The following is a 19,457-nucleotide window of genomic DNA, read 5'->3' as shown; positions in this document are numbered from 1 at the left end:
GGGTGGGGGTGGGTGGGACAGGGCTTCCAACTGGTTCATTCCAGTTTGACCTCATGCCCAGACTTTGCCCTTCCACCCCAGATAGCCTGGGTTAGAAGCTACACTCTAACTGGCTCCCCAAGGGATTCTTTGGTGTGCGCTTGTCTGTGAAAATCCTTGTGGAAACAGACGGCCGCGTCTTCCTCCCAGCTGAGTGCTTAACCACTGCACCACCAGGGCCTCTCCTGTAAAGAGGCCTAGGAGACCCCATGGGGCAGCTCTACTCTGTCCACATGGGGGGCCGGCACCAAGGCCCCCTTACGACAACTTCCCTTCTAAAATGCTCTGCCATCAGGTCGAGTCTGACTCTCAGCGCCCCTGTAGCACAGAGCAGAACTGCCCCTGTGGATTTCCATGGTTGTCAATCTTTACAGGAGCAAAACGCCTCTTCTTTCTCCCACAGAAAGGCTGGTAGGCTTGAGCTACTGACCTTACGATTAGCAGCCCAACACATACTCCACTATGCGGCCTGGGTTTCAGAGGGAGTGTGTAAATTGGGAATGTTTTCCATCAGGCTCCCTGCTCGGTACCAGCTCCACTGGGCAGGCGTGTGTGGCCCCAGTAGAGCCTGGACACTGGCTGATGAGACTTCCGATACCACCAGTGCTGGTGGGTCTCTTAGGCACTTTGAGAACAAATTCCCCAAAGAAGCTGTCATCCACATCCAGCTCACTGCCATCAAATTGATGCCGACTCGTAGCCACCCTATAGGACAGGACAGAACTGCCCCTGTGGATTTCTGAGACTGTGACTCTTTCCAGGAGTAGAAAACCTGTTCGTTCTCCCATGAAATGGTTGGTGGTTTCAAACTGCTGACCTTGTGGTTAGAAGCCCAACGAAGAATCCACTGAGCCACCAGGATCCACAGCTTCATCATAGTAGTAGCCAAAAATAAAAAAGCAGGTATGGGCATGTTTTTTCCTTTCTCGGGTCTCGAACTTGGCAATCAAGGGCTCATAGTACCTGGCTTCTCCTCTCAGAGGGGATCTCTACAGACAGACACTTTTGTGACAGTGATGTCACGTGTGGGGACAGGGCTGTGGGGAGCTAGGAGTCACATCCACAGTCACTGACCAGCGGGCCCATTAGAATAGTTAGGTACTTGATGTCACGGGAGCCTAGAGGGCCTGACCCATGGACCCGGGGATGTGTGCTGTGTGCTCTTGTCTGCTTCTGTTCTCTTATTTGTAACGTGGGGAGGAGATTAGGAAAGGTCTCTAGGAGTCCTTGAAGTTGTGGGGAGGTCAAATGAGCCAGTTCCTTCATTTACATAAAGGCATTGGAACTGTGCCTGGCAAGTAATAGGTTCAAATTGCTATTTTAATCCCTCGGTGCAGTGGGTCCTATAGGGGCTGGTGCAACAGTGAGAGCAGTCCAAGGGGACCCCGCTCCTCTGGTCCCCCTGATAATGCCCACAGGTGTGTCCATCTGAGTTCCTGGTGAAAGTGGAAATAGGACATGTAGGGGAGAGAGACATTGTTTGTAATCTTCTGGTTTTAAAATGCTGTCAATGATTTTTAATAAACTATACACACACATGCAGTCTAATCTTTAGGGCACTATACATCTGAATATATATTATATATTTATGTTTATATATTTAAATATAGAGACATATATGTTTCTGTAAATAGATCGCTGCAATAAAGCTCCCTGGTGGCATAATGAATTATGCTTTGGGCTGGTAACTACAAGGTCAGCTGTTTGAACCCGCCAGCTGCTCTTCAGGATAAAGATGAGGCTGTCTGCTCCTATTCCCATAAAGATTTACAACCTTAGAAACCCACAGAGGTACTTCTACTCTGTCCTAGAGGATCAGAATTGATGGCAGAGTGTGTGTGTGTGTGTGTGTGTGTGTGTGTGTGTGTGAGAGAGAGAGAGAGAGAGAGAGAGAGAGAGAGAGAGAGAGAGAGAGAGAGAGCGCGAGCAGAGCCCTGGTGGTATAGTGGTCTATGCATTAAGCTGCCAACTGTAAGGTCAGTGGTTTGAACCCACCTGTCGCCCTGAGGGGAAAATATGAGACTCTGCTCCCATAAAACCTCAGAAGCCCAAAGGGGCAGTTCTGCTCTGTCTGATAGGGTCTCTGTGTTGGAATGGAGGCGCTGGTAGAGAGTTCGTTTTCGGGTTTGAGGGGACCCATGGTTTAAGCCACTGACTGAAAAGTAGGCAGTTCAAAGGCAACTGTGGCGCCATGGAAGACACGCCCTGGCCTCCTGCCCCTGTGAACAGCATGCGCTATGGTCGTCGGTAGCCCTTTACGGAGTCTGTTGAGCACCATGAAGGACAGGACCCATTTGGATTCTTTGGGTGCAGCCAACGGAAACCAAAGCTTGACCGGTCCCTAACCTCTGATGCAAGCCCCGTGGGGCAAGCCCTGGAGAAGCCCCCCACGTGGATGGATGCCATGGCAGCATCAGGCTTTGAGAAAGGTCAGGAATCAGGTGGTGTTTGGTTGAAGTTGTTGCAAGGAACTATAAGATCGTCTGCGCAGGGCGTGGCTGTTGGAATGGATGATTCATCCCGAGATGTGAATTCCCAGGGAAGAGTCTGATTGGGTGAGCTTGTATCACGTGCCCACTCTCCCCCATTGCCACTAAGAGCTTTGGCAGAACTGCAGCCCAGTAGGAAGGTTTATAAATGAAGTTGGATGGTAAAGGTGGGAGAGTCTATGGTGCTGTGCCATCGAGTGGATTCCCATTCGTGTGACCCTACAGGACAGAGCAGAGCTTTCCCCCAGGGTCTCTGAGGCTGAAGTCTTTATGGGAGAAGATCTCCAGGTCTTGTCTCTCATGGAACTGCCCATGGGTTCGAACCTCTGACCTTCTGATTAGCAGCCGAGCATGTAACAGTCATACCAGCAGGGATCCTTATGGACAGGCTAGGCTTCAGCAGTCAATAAACACTGGAATTTCTGTGCCGTAACACAACACAGTTCTTGAAAGTATTTCCTACTTAGAGAGAGTTCAGTTTTGATTAAGAGAGAACTTTCCGGGGCATCTCTCCTCCACACACTGACTCAAGGATCCAGGATGCTCCGTATCATGACTTTGCCATCTCAACCCAGGCTCTCCACAACTGTGGCCAAAAGAGGAGATGGGACAGGAGGGTCCCCTCCAAGCCTGTGTGTCCAGGCCTACAACAGCTCTGCCCTGGTTCTGTTGAGCAGAGCCCAGCTGTGGCATCACGAGGGGTGCCTGCCATCAGTGGGTGCTTGCCAATAGGGCAATCCCTAAACATTTGATAAATATCTTTAAAAATCTCTGTGCAGTGTTTCAGCAGAAATGTATTGCTTTGTATCTATAACTGTAGCATCCCACTGGGGTCTTCAACGCCTGTGAGCAGCCATCCAGAAGAAAGGATGAAGAAACTCAAGAGACCCAGGGAAACAGTTAGTCCAGTGGACTAGTGGACATGAGAGCATCATTCCCACAACCCCAGATCGGGTCCGGCTTCCACTACCAACTACTCTGAGAAGAATCACTGGTTAACGTTCCTGGGTAAAGTTGGAGAAAACTGTGGAACAAATCCCCAAATCATAAAGGAGACCAAGCTTACTGCAAATAGAGACTGGTGGGACCCTTCCTCAGGTCGGGAACTGAACTCCCCCACCCATGTTAGAAAAACCAACCATTTAAGATCAAAAGGGCAGCATTTATCTAAGAGCAAAGAGCACAGAGGGTTAGGGGGAGAGGAGGGATGGAAACAGGACTCCCAGGGAAGAAGCGGGATGAATGATAGCGCATTGCGGATTGTCGTGGAGGAGTGGAAATAAAATGTGTAGGAACGGTAGAATGTAAACTGGCGATCCGTTCTGCAGACTTTCACTTGACTCACGATGAATGCTTCCCAAAGAAACTGCAGTAGTCGGTTGTCACAACAAAAGCGTTGGTCATAAGCCCCGCCTACATGAATCAACACACTTACGAGGTTAAAGCTCTATGCTCATTTGCTTTGGGGACCTTCTACTGCGCTCTGGTCGGAGCTGTCTTGATTGCTTGGTTACAAGGATGCTTTGAATCGTGTGGTTTCATCTGCTCACACTACAATCTTTTTAGGGTTGACAGTGTTTTAAGAGTCATTGATTTTGTCAAGTTCTCCAGGGCCTGAACTACAGCGTTGTGATCATTAGTACTGATGAACCCATATTTTTTTTAGAATGAAGTCGTAGTGACAGGTAAAGGACAAAAAAAGAGGCATCTGCTCAGCCGCTGATAATGTTGTAATTCAATGTAAACAGATCATGAAAGACAATTTTATTGTTGTTGTTTGTGTTCCAACCCATCATGATGCACAAGAGAAGCAAACACGGAGCACATTGTTACAGCCACGGTGTCGGTCCATCTTATCCAGGGCCTTCCTCTTTTTCACTGCTCCTCTACCTGGCCAAGCATGATGCCTGTTCCCAGGGACTGGTCTCTCCTAATAATGTGTCCAAAGTACTGGAGTTGAAGTCTCGCCATCCTGGCCTCTAAGGAGCACTCTGGCTGTCCTTCCAAGACGGATCTGTTAGTTCTTGTGGCGGTCCACGGTAATTTCCATATTCTCCACCTGCTTCATCATTCAGATGTGTTGCTTCTTTGAGGACTTCCTTATTCAGTGTCCAACTTTCACATGCATAGGAGGCGATTGAAAATACCGCGGTCTGATGATCGCTGAAGACAAAGCAGGTGCATAAGCCAATGTGGTGAAGAAAGCAGATGGTGCCCAGCTATCAAAAGATATAGCGTCTGGGGTCTTAAAGGCTTGAAGGTAAACAAGCAACCATCTAGCTCAGAAGCATCAGAACCCACGTGAAAGAAACACACCAGCCTGTGTGATCACAAGATGTCGAAGAGATGAGGTATCAGGCATCAAAGAACAAAAAAATCAAATCATTGTGAATGTGGGGTGTGCAGAGTGGGGACCCAAAGCCCATCTGTAGGCAACAGAAGGGTCGTGGGGAGGAGATGAGTCAGTCAGGGTACAACGATGAAACATACAACTTTCCTCTAATTCTTAAATGCTTCTCCTCCCCACTATCATAATCCCAGTTCTGCCTTACAAATCTGGCTAGACCAGAGGATGTACACTGGTACAGATAGGAACTGGAAACACAGGGAATCCAGGACAGATGATCCCTTCAGGACTAGTGGTGAGAGTGGCGATACTGGGAGGGTGGAGGGAGGGTGGGGTGGAAAGAGGGAACCGATTACAAGGATCTACATATAACCTCCTCCCTGGGGGATGAACAACAGAAAGGTGGGTGAAGGGAGACGTTGGAGAGTGTAAGATATGACAAAATAATAATAATTTGTAAATGATCAAGTTCATAAGGGATGGGGGAGCGGGAGGGAAAGGGAAAATTAGCTGATACCAAGGGCTCAAGTAGAAAGCAAATGTTTTGAGAATGATGGTGGCAACAAATGTACAAATTGCTTGACATGATGGATAGATGGATTGTAATAAGAGTTGTATGAGCCCCCAATAAAATGATTTAAACAAAAGAAAATATCCTGCTTTGGATCCGGTGCACAGTAGTCCTCAAAGTGACATCCTTGTATTGCTAGTATCCATCTTCTCTGAGAAACGTTACACTTAAGTTATGTACAGCTGTCTAGCACACTGATTAAAATTGCTAATGACCACTACCAGGGAGGTGGGTTGGCACCATGAGTTACTGTGCTGTGTGACAGCAGCCTGCTGAGGCCACTGGTACCCAGTCACATGGTCAAATCCAGCTGCAAGGGAAACAGGCAGTGTCATCTTCCTGGTGACTGGGAAGAGGACCACGAGGTGAGATTTGATGAATACCGACGTGAAAGACGTTGCTGGTGTTCGTACCAAGATAAAGGGGAAGGGATGCTGGGTGGGGCTAGGAGATTTCATCATCTTCTCTCCCTTCTTCGCAGACCTTGCCCACGTGTCCTGCCCAGCCAGCCTCCCACAGCCATGGCAGCCTATGGCCAGACGCAGTACAGCACAGGGATTCAGCAGGCCGCTCCCTACACAGCCTACCCACCCCCAGCACAAGCCTACGGAATCCCTTCTTACAGTGAGTACCAGGCCCTGACGGGGCCGCCAGCATCTTAGTCACACACATAAGCAGATGCCTCTCTGTTCAGTGCAGACTGATACATGCAACTGGTCTAATTTGGGATTGGAGAGAGAGGAGAAGGAGAGACACCTTAAATGTGGTTCGAGCTTGGCAGAGTCTATCAAAGGCTCCCAATGAGGAGCCCTGGTGGTGTAGTGGTTACTCACTGGGCTGAGATCCTAGTGGTCAGGAGTTCAAACCACTAGCAGTCTTCCTCAGGAGAAAGACTTGGATTTCTACTCCTGTAAAGAGGCAAGGGGCCTCTATGAGTCAGCATCGACTCAATGGCAGTGAGTTTGGTTTGGGTTTTGATTACAAAGGTCAGAAGTCCAATCCAAGAGCTGGCATGGAGAAGGGGAAAATATAATGATCTCTGTAAATGGGAAAGCTAAGGGTAACTGACATCAGGTATGGCTGGATCCAGGTGCTCAGTGGTGTCATGAGGAATTGGTCTCACTTTGCCTTCAACTGTGACGTGCCTCTCCTCTCACACAGGGTCTCCCCATCTGGAAGCAAAGATGGGGCCTGCTTCCTTCAGCATTTTGGCGGGAAGAAGGGTCCATCTTTTTCAGTAATTCCAACAGAACCCTAGGAATCTGATTTACAAACATGATGTTGTGTGGGAAAATGCCAATGGCTAATGAATGCATACTAAAAGATACACTACAGATACAGTCTTGAAATACGCAATAGAGTAGTCTCCATTGGGGGCCAGCAAGCTGTATCGCCAATGGGCGTAATGTGGCCCTCTGTCTGCTTTGTCAATTAAGTTTTATTGACACATAGCCATACACAGTCATCTTGTGATTGTCTGTGGCTTATTACGCTACAGTGGCAGATTTGAGTTGTGACAGAGGCTCTGGTCCCTAAAATATAAAAAATACACATTACATTTTTAATATTTTATCTATTTTAGTCTATCCTCCTTATTCATAGACACTGTCTTTGTGAGTTACCTTCTTGCCAAAATTTATGTGTAGCCCTCAAATCAAGACTCGGGACACTTTCTCCTTCCCGAACAGTCACTGCAGAGAAGTGGACATGTGAGTCACCCGGTCCACACACATCCCAGCTACATTGCAAAACTCTGAACTACTTCCGGGAATGGGCATGGACTGGATTGCAGGCTACAGTGCCTGGTGTGATGGGAGGGCAAGAGCGGCGTAAGAGAGCAGATAACAAGCCGTCTTAATATGGGCTTCGCATCCAGAGAAAGCAAGAGCCCAGAAACGCCCAGGCAGAGGACACAGCCACGAGAACCCCCAGCCAGGCCTGGCCAACCAGAGCAGTGGTTGGAGCATTGGTGGCAGATAAAGCCAGGTGATGGGTCGGACCTAGGCGCTCCCAGAAAGGATTTGGGATTTTGTTCCTCATAAGCCAAAAGCCATTGGAAGGTGATAGGCAAGAGGAGAAGCAGCAGGCTAGTCGGGAGACCTCAGGAGGTTGTGGAGGAGAGGCCTGGCGGAGGCCTTGGTGGGGCATCAGTAGTGGGCAAGTGCTAGTGACCCGACAGGTGGAATTGGTGGTCCTGTGGGTCATCTGAGTTTCTTAGTGACGTTAGCAAACACTGGGCGCTGAGAAAAATCTCTGTTGCTCTCTCTCTCTCTCTCTCTCTCTCTCTCTCTCTCTCTCTCTCTCTCTCTCTCTCTTTCTCTCTCTCTCTCAGCTTCTCTCTGCTGGCTCTGGGGAGGGTTTTCTCTCTCTCTCTTGCTCTCTCTGCTGCCTCTAGGGGAAGGCTCCGACCCAGCATTCCTTGACCCCTTGGCTGTCTCCACCTAGCGTGTGTCTTCATCTGCTTCCTTCCTTGTTGCCATGCTGATTAGCTCTTTTTATATCTCTAAATTGACTGGAGGACTCCCCTACACCAGCATCAGCATAAGAAAGAAAACCTTGTTCCCAAATGAGATTATGTCCATAAGAATAAACTCTGGAACCAAACTCACGGCCATCGACTACATGTGGCTCATCGCAGCCCTGGAGGAAAGGATGGAGCTGCCCCTGTGGGTTTCTAGGGCTATGCATCTTCAGGGGAGTAGAAAGCCTCGTCTTTCTCCCCAAGAGTGGCTGATAGGTTTGAACTACTGACCTTGCCGTTAGCAGCCTGACTCATAAACCACTAGGCCTGCCAGGCTAAGACACACGAGAGAGCTTCGGAAAGTGGAGAGTGGAGTTAAAAGATAATGGAGAGAATGACGATGGCAACACATGTGCATGTTGGCTTGAACACATGTGCACGTTGGCTTGAACACATGTACACGTTGGCTTGAACACATGTACATGTTGGCTTGAACACATGTGCATGTTGGCTTGAACACATGTGCACGTTGGCTTGATATCATTGATATGTGGATTGTTATCATGTCTGCAAGAGCCCCCAATAAACTGATTCAAATTAAAAATAATGGAATGTCCCCCTGAGCTTTTTGAAACCCCGTCGTATTGGGGGGCGGGGTGGGGGAGGAGTGCACAGTTCAGTCCATGATCTGGGGCCATCAGGTCAGGTGTCAATCACTGGTTTCCTGCCAGGACGGTGCTCTGGGTCCTCGCTTTCCTTACTCTTAATCTCAGCCTTTAAAAAACAAAAAAAGTCACATCCTTAGCCTCTTCTGAGGCTCCGAGAAGGTAAGGAACTTGCCTGAAGTCGCCCAGCTGGTTAGTGGCAGATGCAGAATTAAACCCAGGCTGCTGGGTGCCTGAGTCCCAGCTCTGTGATGCCCAGCTCTGCCGCCTGGATGTGCATTCCCCAGACGCTGGGAGGTTACCTGTGACAGACCTGGGCCAGCAGGTATGGGCATCTTCTCTCACTGTCTTTTCCTCATGGGCTGGCAGACGGGTGATACTATCGCACATACGTGACGCCGCCTGGCTGGCAGCCAAGAGAAACAAGGGCCTGTTACTTTCCAAGAAGAGCCACTTTCCCAGACAAAACATGGCCTCGGCCGGAAACCAATCCCGTTCCGAGTTGTTTCACTGTCTCGGTTACGTTTCAAAGAGCCAGTCTCCTGATAATACAGTATCAGCGATCAGAGCCCGAGTCCTGACGTTTCGACGTTGGACGTCACATCCCACCACTGACCCTTGCTAATCGTCAGCTAACTCCCCTCTCTCAGCCCCCGTTTCCTCAGCTGAGCTACGGCTGGCCTCCTCGGGATCATTCTGGGGGTTAAATGAAACCTTCTTGCTTAGGGCTAAAGGAGCCCTGGTGGCTCAATGCTTAAGTGCTGGACGACTAATGGAAAGGTTGGCGGTTCAAACCCACCAGCCCATAAAGTTCTACCCCCATAAAGTTCTACCCCCATAAAGTTCTACCCCCATAAAGTTGACAGCTTCGGAAGCAACTCGATGGGGGTCACTCTCCTCGGTTCTGTAGAGTCACAATGGAATTGTGCATGCCATGAGGGAAGGCGAGCTCACATTTTCGTAAAGAGTTTCCGCTCGGGAAGCCGCATTCTTTTCCACAGCTACTTGAGACTCCGTCGTGCTAGGGCAAAAGCAGCCTGAGAGTGCGGTGTGCCCATAAAACTTTATTAACCCAACCAGAGACAGTGGGCCACATTTGGCCCGTGGGCCTTACTGTATGGTGCGCAGGCGCAGCTGAGAGGAAAGGCTTAGACAGTAGTCATTGCCAGCTCTATCAGGAAGCCAGGTGGAGGCACACCCTGAACGTCCCTGGAGCTGAACACGAACAGGTGGGACCCAGAGCCGTTTCTCTCCCCGTCCACCGGTGCCCGAGCAAGCATGCGTGTTGGCTCACCGTCTAGGCAGACGCTGCCGAGTCTTGTCAGGAAGCTTTTTTGTTGTTTCGTGACGGCTTGACAAACAGCATTATTACCTTTGTCTAAAGTAGCTGCAGGGAAAGACACCATGGAGCAGACTGGAGGCACGAGGTGAGGAAGAGAGCTGGGTAGTGTCTCCCCATGGATCATGCAGTAGTTCAGGCACATAGGAATGCACCACGACTAATGTCGCAAACACCCGCGGGCCAGCCTTCCAACGGAGAAGTTAGAAACCTAAAGGAGGGCACCTTCTTTCTTCTCGGAGATGCCGCGCCCCTGAATTTGAGGGTAAGCATGCCCGAGCGTTTATTTGGTAGGACGCATGTTTTCTGCAATGGGCCAAAGAGTGAAGATGCTTGACTTTGCCGGTCATCCTGGTCTCTGTTGTTGTTGTTGTTGTTGTTGTTGTTGTTGTTGTTGTTGTTGTTTACAACCTGCGCCTTCCTCCCGACGGTCGCTGAGTGCGAGCCCATAGTGGGGTCTGCCTCTTTGTCCCCGACACGATGTCCTTCTCTGCGGACTGGTCCCTCTTGAGAATATGTCCCGCGTAAATGAGATTGAAAGCCTGGCTTCTCAGGAGCATTCTGGCTGTACTTCCCCCCCACAGTTACGTTGATTCTCCTAGCAGGCCACCGTACATTCAGTATTGTTCACTAGCTCCTTGTTTCAAAGGCTGAGTTCTCCGTTGGCCTTTCTCATTCACTGCCCAGCCCTCCCATCCATCTGAAGCAGATGAAAAGGCCATGAACTGTCCAGTGAATAGACCCCATTAGCGACTACCCAACATTGCCACGTTGGGTGAGAAGTCAAACTGTAAGGGAATGAGGGGGCCTGCCTCTATGCCAATAAAATTTTATTTGCAGCAATAAGCAGAGGACAGCAGTCTTCGTCCTTTGCTCCCCTTGGCTTGATTGCATTGGCTTGCAGCCCCAAGTCACTGGCTCGGAAGGCACAGCTCTGGGCTCTGTACGGGCCGAGTGGGCTGTTGATGCCTTCAACCCAGGCCAGCTCACGTCTGTCCTCCACTGGGACTCCAGCTGCATGTCTCACTCAAGGTCAAAGCCAAAGGCTTCCCAATCCTGTAAGCCTGCCCCACCCTTCCCCATCTTCCTGGTCCCTCTTACCCCATAGCTTGCTCACTCCCCACTCTCACTCCACTCTGGTCACTCTGGCCTCGTGGCTGTTGGCTCCTCCACCACATGACCCTGTCTCAGACCCTTTGCATACACCAGTCCTGTGCCTGGACTGGCCTTCCTCCGGGCATCACACCTTGCTCCTTCCCTTCCTTAAGAAACATTTTAAAAAATGTGGAGCCCTGGTGGCATAGTGGGTTACATGTTGGGCTGCTAACTGATAAATCAGCAGTTCAAAACCACCAGTCATGCCTCAGAAGAAAGACCAGGTTTTCCACTCCCATAAACAGTGACAGTCCCCAGAGTAGAACTGCATGTGCCAAAGGGTTTTCTAGGCTATAAGGCTTATGGGAGAGGACAGCCACTGAGTGGATCCAACTAGGAGCTAAGGTCTTAGCTGTTCAGCCATCAGGGCTCCTTAAAGCAGGGAACAGAGGTAGCTATAGACGTGCTTATGATGACATAAGCTTGCGTATGTGCAGAGCAAGCACGTCTGGACATGAGCTCGGGAGATGAGTGCAGTGGATGTCTGTGAGGACAGGCGCTGGGGTCAGGATTCAGAGAGACACTGATTCTGGGTCCCGTGACTTTCGTACGACTGGGCTGGTCAACAGTGTGCTGGTCGCATTCCCATAGAAATAAAATGCACAGCAACCAGCGCTGGCTCAGCTTGCCTCCCTCAGTGCAAGCAGAAAGCACTTCACAATCAGCAGTGCAGGATCGGTGGTGATCCAGGAAACAGCACCAGCCCATGGGGTGGCTACCCCACCTCCCCCCATTGCTCAGAAGAAGCCATACCTCCAGAATTTGTTGTTGTTGTTGGTGGTGGTGGTGGTGGTGAGTGCCCTATCTCCTGATTTATAAGCAAAAGCAACTGATTCCGATTCTCTTTAAAAATAGATGCAACAGAACATGTCTCTGGGCTAGCCTTCAAAAGGTCCTGGTTTGCACCCCTTCCTTGGAATCTGACAAGGTGGAGAGCGGTTTTAACTCAGTGTCTCTTCTGCAGGTGACAGGAAAGAACCTTAGTCATGTGCCTTTGGTGTTTTCTCTTCTCTCCCCCCAAGGCATCAAGACAGAAGACAGCTTGAACCATTCCCCGGGCCAGAGTGGCTTCCTCAGTTATGCCTCCAGCTTCAGCACCCCACCCACTGGACAGAGCCCATACACCTACCAGATGCACGGTCAGTCCAGCGTCCCGGCCCTCCCTGCTGTCTCTAGGCATCCCACCCCCACCCTTAACCCAAGTTGGGTGTCCATTCATGTGCCCATTCGTTTCTTGATTCCCTTGGCTTGTGGAGCACCTACTGTGCGCCAGGTTCCATCCGAATTGGGCAGGTTGGACCAGTGGATAGAATCGGCAATGAGTCTGCCCTCAAGGTAGTTACCTGGCAGTTGGGGGAGGTGGATAAGAAACAATAAGTGTGTAAAGGGGCTCCTTCAGATGGCATGGCAGCGAAGCACATGAACTGGGCAGGGTGTTTGGCTAGGGATTGAGTGGTGAGCAGGTTGGGGTGCAGGTGGTCAGAAGAGGTTGGTGTGTAATTTTACATCCATTGGTCAGGGAAGCCTCTTTGAAGATGTAGCATTGGGATAGAGATCCAGAGGGTGAGGTCAGCCAGCCCTGGAGGGAGAGCATTTGGGGGCAGAGAGAAAAGCCTAGGTGGACGCTGTGTGGAAGGAACAGTCTTGGGTTCAAGTTCAAGGACAGAAGCCAGGATGGAGGCATGTCAGAGGGGACCTGGCAAGAGAGTCTTACAGAAATAGCAAAGCGAATCCCTTGACACCCGGGGGACACTGGGGATGAGCTGGCTTTTGCTTTAAGTGCAAAGAGAGAGGCAACTCCATTGTAAAGACGGAGAGGCAACTCCATTGTAAAGACGTGAAGAAATGGCAGATAGCTGGTAGGATGGAGGGGCGGGGGAAGTAGCTTGTTTTGGTCTGGGTTCTTTAACCCCAGACTTCTTAAACCTTTTCCACTTACAATCCCTTTCACCAGAGAAACTTGTAACACAGACAAGCCCTGCCAGAAATACCTTGGATTCACCACGTGTTTGATGGTGAATTAAATGTTGGTAATTGTAACTTGAGAAACCATTTTGTTGTCGTTGCTGTGAGATACCACCAAGTCGGTTCCGACCCATGGCGACCCTAACTAAGTCCAACAGAACAAACCACAGCCTGAGCCATCCTTCCCTGTTACATTCGTACCCAGTGTTGCAGCCCTGGAGTCAGTCCATCCCATTAAGCGTCTTCCTGGTTTTTGCTGCCCTTCTGCTTTATCCAGTCCAGAAACCTTGTACGGTTGCCAAATTTCTTTCATGATCCCACCTCCGGGGCTGTGACCCTAGTTTAAACGGTGGGAACACACAGCTTAAGAAGCTTTGTTCTCAACAGGTGAAGAAGCATCTACACCACTAGGAAGCCGGTGAAGCGTGTACCTAAATAGAAAGAGTGTCTCAAGCAGTGGTTACAGATGGCAGGCTGCTGGTTCATGGGGTTTCTGGAAGTGGCATATCCAAAATCTGAAGGTCAGGGCATGGGCTGCAGACTTCTCATATTCCAGCAGCTGGACCAGATGAGTGCAGGATCGAGAGAGGAAGAGTTTTGGATGCAGGTCACGCCCCCTTGCACCTGATTGGCTGGCTGCTCACATATGATCACAAAATAGAAGCTGATACAGTGTCTGCCAAACCATTGAGGTTTGGGGCCCGTCCAAGTTGGTACATAGCATGCACCTTCACAGTAGCCCGTTGTTTCAGGCAGGGGGCTCAGGGCCTTGCTTCCCCAAGGGCAGCCTTAAGAACTCCCCTGTGGAAGCTCCCAGCCCACTAGCTCTCTGCTGTCTTCTGGGCCTGCTCCCCTTTTCCCTGTCCAAGGCCGGTCCCTGTGCTTTCGTCTCATTAGGGACACGTTGGGGTTTCTCCACCTCGCCCTTTTTCCCTTCGGGAAAGCTAATTAGAAACTCCCACCAGGGGTCTGAAAAGGAACGCGCTGAGACATGCGTGTGCCGGTGAGCGATTGATTTCACTGTTCTTTTAAAATGAAGCATTGGTCAGGTATGATCATGTCATCTTTTGTGTTAAACTGTTTTATTCAAGAAACAAAAAAACAAATGTTAGAAGCAACCTGTTGAGGCCTAACGTGGTGAAGGGTCAGCTGACGATCTGAGGCGTCCCTGTAGAGCTAGGGGGCTGGGGAGCCTTGATGCCCAGCCCCAGTGTAGCCCCCAAGGAAGGGTCTGTGCCAGGCCTGGCTGGTGATGCTGCCAGTGAACCCTGCCTGCCCGAGGATGTGGGGCATAGCTCATGCACTTACCACAGCCTCCAGGGTCGGCACTATGTGCTACCCATTTCCCAGGAGAGGAAACCGAGGTCTGGAGCACATGACTGACTTGTTTGATGTCAGGGAAAGGCGTCTCTGCACTGAGGAACGGATGGAGTCAGCTGAAATCCTAGCCACGGTCCACTGCAGCCTCCTCAGCTCCTACTATGACCGCGACCCTTCTGCGTCCCCTGGGGGGATAAGCTGCTGGGACCCTTCTCTCTGTGGGGAGTGGGTAGGGAAGCAAGGCCCAGAATACAGACCCACTGAAGACTCTGGCTATGAGCTTGCACTTGGTCCTCCCCCAGGCAGTGTCTTTAATTAGCTGGGAAAAGAGAAACTAAGCTGCCAGCCTCAGGGCGAGTACGGCTGGCTACCAAAGCGAACCTGCAAACACGGTCCACCCTTCCCCCATCTGCCACCCCACCCACCCACTCCTGGCTCCTCTGTCCATTCATCCACTCTGTATTACTCAGCCCCAGCTCGGGCCTGGCACCGCCATCCAAAGAGGTGACCGCTTCGTGGAGAGAGACAGACAGTAGCCAATCAGTAGGTAGATAACTTCAGACTTTGAGAAAGTGATGGGAAAGGCTGGGAGAGTGGAGTTCCCCACTTCACCCTGTCCACGGGGAGACCTTCGCGGTGAACAGGCTGGGAGAGGGTGGTCTGGGTCAAGGAGGCAGCACAAGCAAAGACCCTGTGCCCAGCAAGGAGGTGAGATCAGAAGCCCAGCAGGAGCTGCCCCGGGGTCTGCAAAACATGTAGACTAGTGTGTCAACCACGGAGGAGGCACCAGCAGTCCCGTCATAGGTGGTGAAAGCGAGGATCAGAAAGGAAAGTGACCTGCCCAAGATCACAAAGCCAGAAATGGTTGAGAACCGGCATTCAGGTTCTTAGAACTACAGACCCTCAAGAGCAGAGCTGGAGAATGTCTGGCCCAGCTAACATCACCGGCCTCCTCAAAGAGAAGCCGTTCGGTTGTCACATCAAACCAAAAACTTCCTGCTCTGGAGTCCGTGCTGACTCACAGTGCCCTTCGGCGACAGCGTAGAACTGCCCCCCGCGAGTTTCTGAGTCTGTAACTCTTTACTCCATGCCTCTTCCCCAGAACGGCTGGTGGTTTTGAACTGGTGACATTGCAGATCACAGCGCAATGCATAACCACTATGCCACCAGGATGTGGCAGCCATGACATTAGGGGTGAGTTAAGCAATTGTTTGACCAGTATGGCCGGAAATGATGTTACAAATATCCGAAGACCCTCGGGAGAAAAAAGGCACCCCACCCTTGCACTAAGGAATAGATCCCCAAACTTATTTGGCTTCCTGCCCCCTATTCAGAAAACAAAAATCGACTCAGCTTCCCCTGGCAATGGAAACCTTGTGCTTCAGCCCCTAATTCAGGATAAAGTACAGGTATCTTTGGTCTAAGGACTGCCATTCCTGGTCCTCCTCGAATGCCTGGGGTTTTCTAAGCTCTGCAGCCCCGTTTTCTTAACCCCCCCCTCCCCAAAGCCTTGTGCCCAATATTCTTTTGTTTCTCCCCTCTCTACAGGTAGGGAAACTGAGGCATGAAGAGGGTAAATAACTTGTCCAAGGTCCAGTGATGGTAGAATTTAAAGCCAGGCAGTTGTACTCCAAGGCCCAGCATGTAACCCCTCCACACTCTAGTTGACCCACCCAGAAAACAGTTCTCCAGGGGGTGGGCCCTGGCCTAGGATCTGCACCCCCAACCTCAGCCCATACATACCCTTCTCAAATCTGTGACCCCACCAGACCAGCGGAGTATCCCAGGCTGCTTTTTTCACACACACCACCACCACCACCACCACCCCACCCCACCCCCACCACCCCCCACCCCACCCCCAGGCCCAGATGGCAGGAAGGCGATGGCAGCAATGCTAACGGCCGAGAACTGCCCTCGAGACAGCCCAGGCCTTTTGCAAGCCTGACATTTTCCTCCTTAAGTATTTAAATCAGAACAAAACACAAACGCACCGAATGCTCACACACGATGCCCATGTGCTTCCTATTAACTCCCCAGCCCCACCTCTAAACACGCACACACACACACACACACACACACACACACACACACTCACCAAGTTGTTCCAGAGGAGAAATCAACCCACAAACTACTCCGAGCGTTTCAGGAGGGAAGATGGTGATTGAGCTTAGACTTTCAAGGGACGAAGGGAGTGGAGAGGAACGTGGTGGCCCAGTTTTAGACTTGAAAGTGCACGCTGACTTAAAGTAAAAGCAGCCTGTGTGTAGGAGCTACGATGAAAGAGTCTGTCCTTCCCTCTCCCCCACCCACTCCCTCTCCCCCACCCACTCCCTCTCTCCCCCACTCCCTCTCCCTCTTTCCCTTTCTCCCTCTCGAAATTAAAAGCCACATATTTGTAGGCGCAAAAAGTGCTTAGGTGTGGTCCAGCCCATTCTTCTGCAGATGGGTAAGTGGAGGCACGACAGCACAGACTTGCAGATGGTCATGGAGCAGGTATGTGATGAGCCAGTATGCCCCACTCCCCTCTGCCTTCTTACTAAGGGTATGCCCTTCCAGAAGCCTCTGCGGAGCCTTCGCCTGCTTGTCTCCCCTGGCCCGGATCTGTGTGTGCTGGGCGAGGATTGGCCCTCCAGAGGATGGACAGTCTGTAAAAGGCGGTGCACAGTGCGCATGCAGCCTCGGCTCCGCTGTCTCGTTTCTCCTCAAAGTTCACGCGGGGGTTTTCATGGCTGAAGTGGATTTCGTGTGGGTTTAACAGATTTTGTGTATTTGTTTTTGTTTGGTTCCTTTTTTGGCATCTCCTGCTGAAACAGTGCCTGATGGATGAAAAAGGGAATTAAAATGCATCTTGAGAATCGGGTGACACGCTCTGGACCTGGGCGGTGGCCAGTCCTGGCTGTGTCCCAGGCACAATGGCATGTCCTTAGGCAAAACCTTTGGTTCCTCTGACCTTGGTTTCCCCTCTAGCAAGAAAGACGGTCCCCTTAGGCTTTTAGAGGCACTGCATCAGTGGTGTGTTAGATAAAGGCTAGATGTTTTTTAAATGATTGCTGTTGGCAACTCCCTGTTAGGTTGTTGTTGTTTTGTTCTTGTCACTCCTGTTTATAACTGTCTGTCAATCTCAAACCATAGTTAAAATCTGGGCCTCTGAAATCAGGCTGAGTTAACACCCCAGCCCTGATAAAAGAGAGGCGGGGAGGGTAACTAATGATGTGAGGCGTTGAGAGCAGTGTCTAACATGAGCTGAGTGCTCTACAGATGTTAATGATCATCATCCTAACTCCAGACCTAAAGGAGCCCTGGTGGCCTAGTGGTTACGCGTTGGGCTGCTAACCGCAGGTCAGTCGTTTGAGCCCACCAGCCGCTCCTCAGGAGAAAGACGAGGGCAAAGCGTTACCATCTGTGGGAAACCCACAAGGGCAATTCTGCCCTGTCCTGTAGGGTCACTGTGAGTTGGCATCGATTGGATGGTGGTGAGTTTTGAGAATTTCAGACCTAAGGAGCCCTCGTGGGACGGTGGGCTGCTAACCAGAAGGTCAGCCTTTCAAACCCCCGGCGGCCCCTGTAGGAGGAAGATGAGGCTGTCTGCGCCCATCAAGATGGGCCGCCTCTCAGACCCACAGGGGCAGCTCTGCTCGATCCTCTGGGGTCTCTGGGAGCTGGAATCGACTTGTTCGCAGTGAGTTAGTGGGTTTGACTTCAGGTCTGATGGTCTATGATTTCTTCTTCGCCCTAAATTCACTTGTGTTTCCTGAAATCTCCCTTTCACGGAGGAAACAAGAGCCATTCGGGACGAAGGCACCTGCCTCGGCATAAACTGCTCTTCCGGTGAACTGTGTGTCAGAGGGGGACTTTTGAAAAGCAGGGAAGCCATAGGTGGTGCGCTCCGCTGCTCCCGAAGGGGTTAGAGGTTCAAGGCCACCCAGAGGGGCCTCTGAAGAAGGGCCTGGCCACCTGCTTCCAAAAGCGCAGTCGTCGAAGCCTCCTGGAGCGGAGTTCTGTGTTGGCACGTGTGGGGTCGGGTGGCTCAGCATCGCCTGGACAGCCTCTGATTTTGCAGACAATGGGAACCCTTCCCAGGGGGATTCCTTTTGTGCTTACCGACGTCCGGGGGTTTTATCACTGACATCCACACAGCGGCCAAGAGGAGCATGGAAACCTGTGATTCTCAGCTGGCGAGAGCCATGTGAAAGGGCATTTGAGCCGTCTGCCTTGGCGTTCCGGAATCCAGCACTGACTCTGGCGTGCGTGGGCTCTGCAACCTGGTGCACATCCCTGAACCTTGGTGGCCCGTTCTCTGCCACTCGTGTCAACAAATGCTGTGGTCTGCCCTGATAGCATGTCCACGCGGGCCGGTGTCCACTGCGATACTGGTCACGATGCTTACGAGGTAGAAGCCATCCAACGCTCATCAGTGATGGCTGGGTGGACAGGTGTGGTCTGTACCACAGCAGGCTAGCCTGGATGAGAAAGGACGGTCTGATGTGCTCCAACAGGGTGAGTCTGAAAGCACGCCCGCCAAGAGCAATAAGCCGCCATGGCGAGATCCTGCTCAGAGACAATATCTGGAATAAGTGCGCAGAGGCAGGAGGCAGGTTAGTGGTTCCGGGGCTGCGCTTGGGGGGGCGCATTGAGGAGTGATTGCTTAGTGGGTGCAGACCTGCTGTCCAGAGTGAGGACACGCTTTGGAAACAGAACTGTCTCGGTCGCACAACACTGATTAGTGCCTCCGGATTGGTCCGGTCACCTGGTTGAAACGGCCAACGTTACGTGGTGTGCTTCTGGCTGGCGGGCGTGGCAGGTTGATTCCAACTCAGAGTGACCTTGTATGGCAGAGGAGACCTGCCCCGTGCAGAGGGTTTTCTAGGCTGGACTCTTTTTTATTTTTTTCTTGGACAGTTTCGTTGGCACCTCATCCACACGTCACATAGCTCCACAGTTCAGTCCTTTCGAGAAGAGTTGTACAGTCATCACCACAGTCAAGCCAGGAGCAGTTTCTTCCTCCTTGGACTCATTGCTGTTCCTGTAATTGTTCTTCTAATGGTGGCAAAAATCCACATAACCAAACATCCTCCGATTCAACACCTTCTCCACGTACAATTGAGT

At 51.1% G+C, this 19,457-nt stretch overlaps 1 protein-coding gene across 1 annotated transcript in view; it reads left to right on the top strand.

The window, feature by feature from the left end:
- Window positions 1-19,457, top strand: part of EYA2 (EYA transcriptional coactivator and phosphatase 2) — a 155,627-nt gene that overhangs the window by 12,565 nt on the left and 123,605 nt on the right. The window contains exons 2-3 of the mRNA XM_075527749.1: window positions 5,928-6,070; window positions 12,089-12,205. Coding sequence (XP_075383864.1) covers window positions 5,968-6,070; window positions 12,089-12,205 — 220 coding nt within the window. The 5' untranslated portion in view covers window positions 5,928-5,967. The remainder of the gene's footprint in view (window positions 1-5,927; window positions 6,071-12,088; window positions 12,206-19,457) is intronic.

Source organism: Tenrec ecaudatus, chromosome 12 (genome assembly GCF_050624435.1).
Source record: "Tenrec ecaudatus isolate mTenEca1 chromosome 12, mTenEca1.hap1, whole genome shotgun sequence".
Lineage (NCBI taxonomy): Eukaryota > Metazoa > Chordata > Mammalia > Afrosoricida > Tenrecidae > Tenrec > Tenrec ecaudatus.
This window is presented reverse-complemented; position numbering and strand designations above follow the sequence as displayed.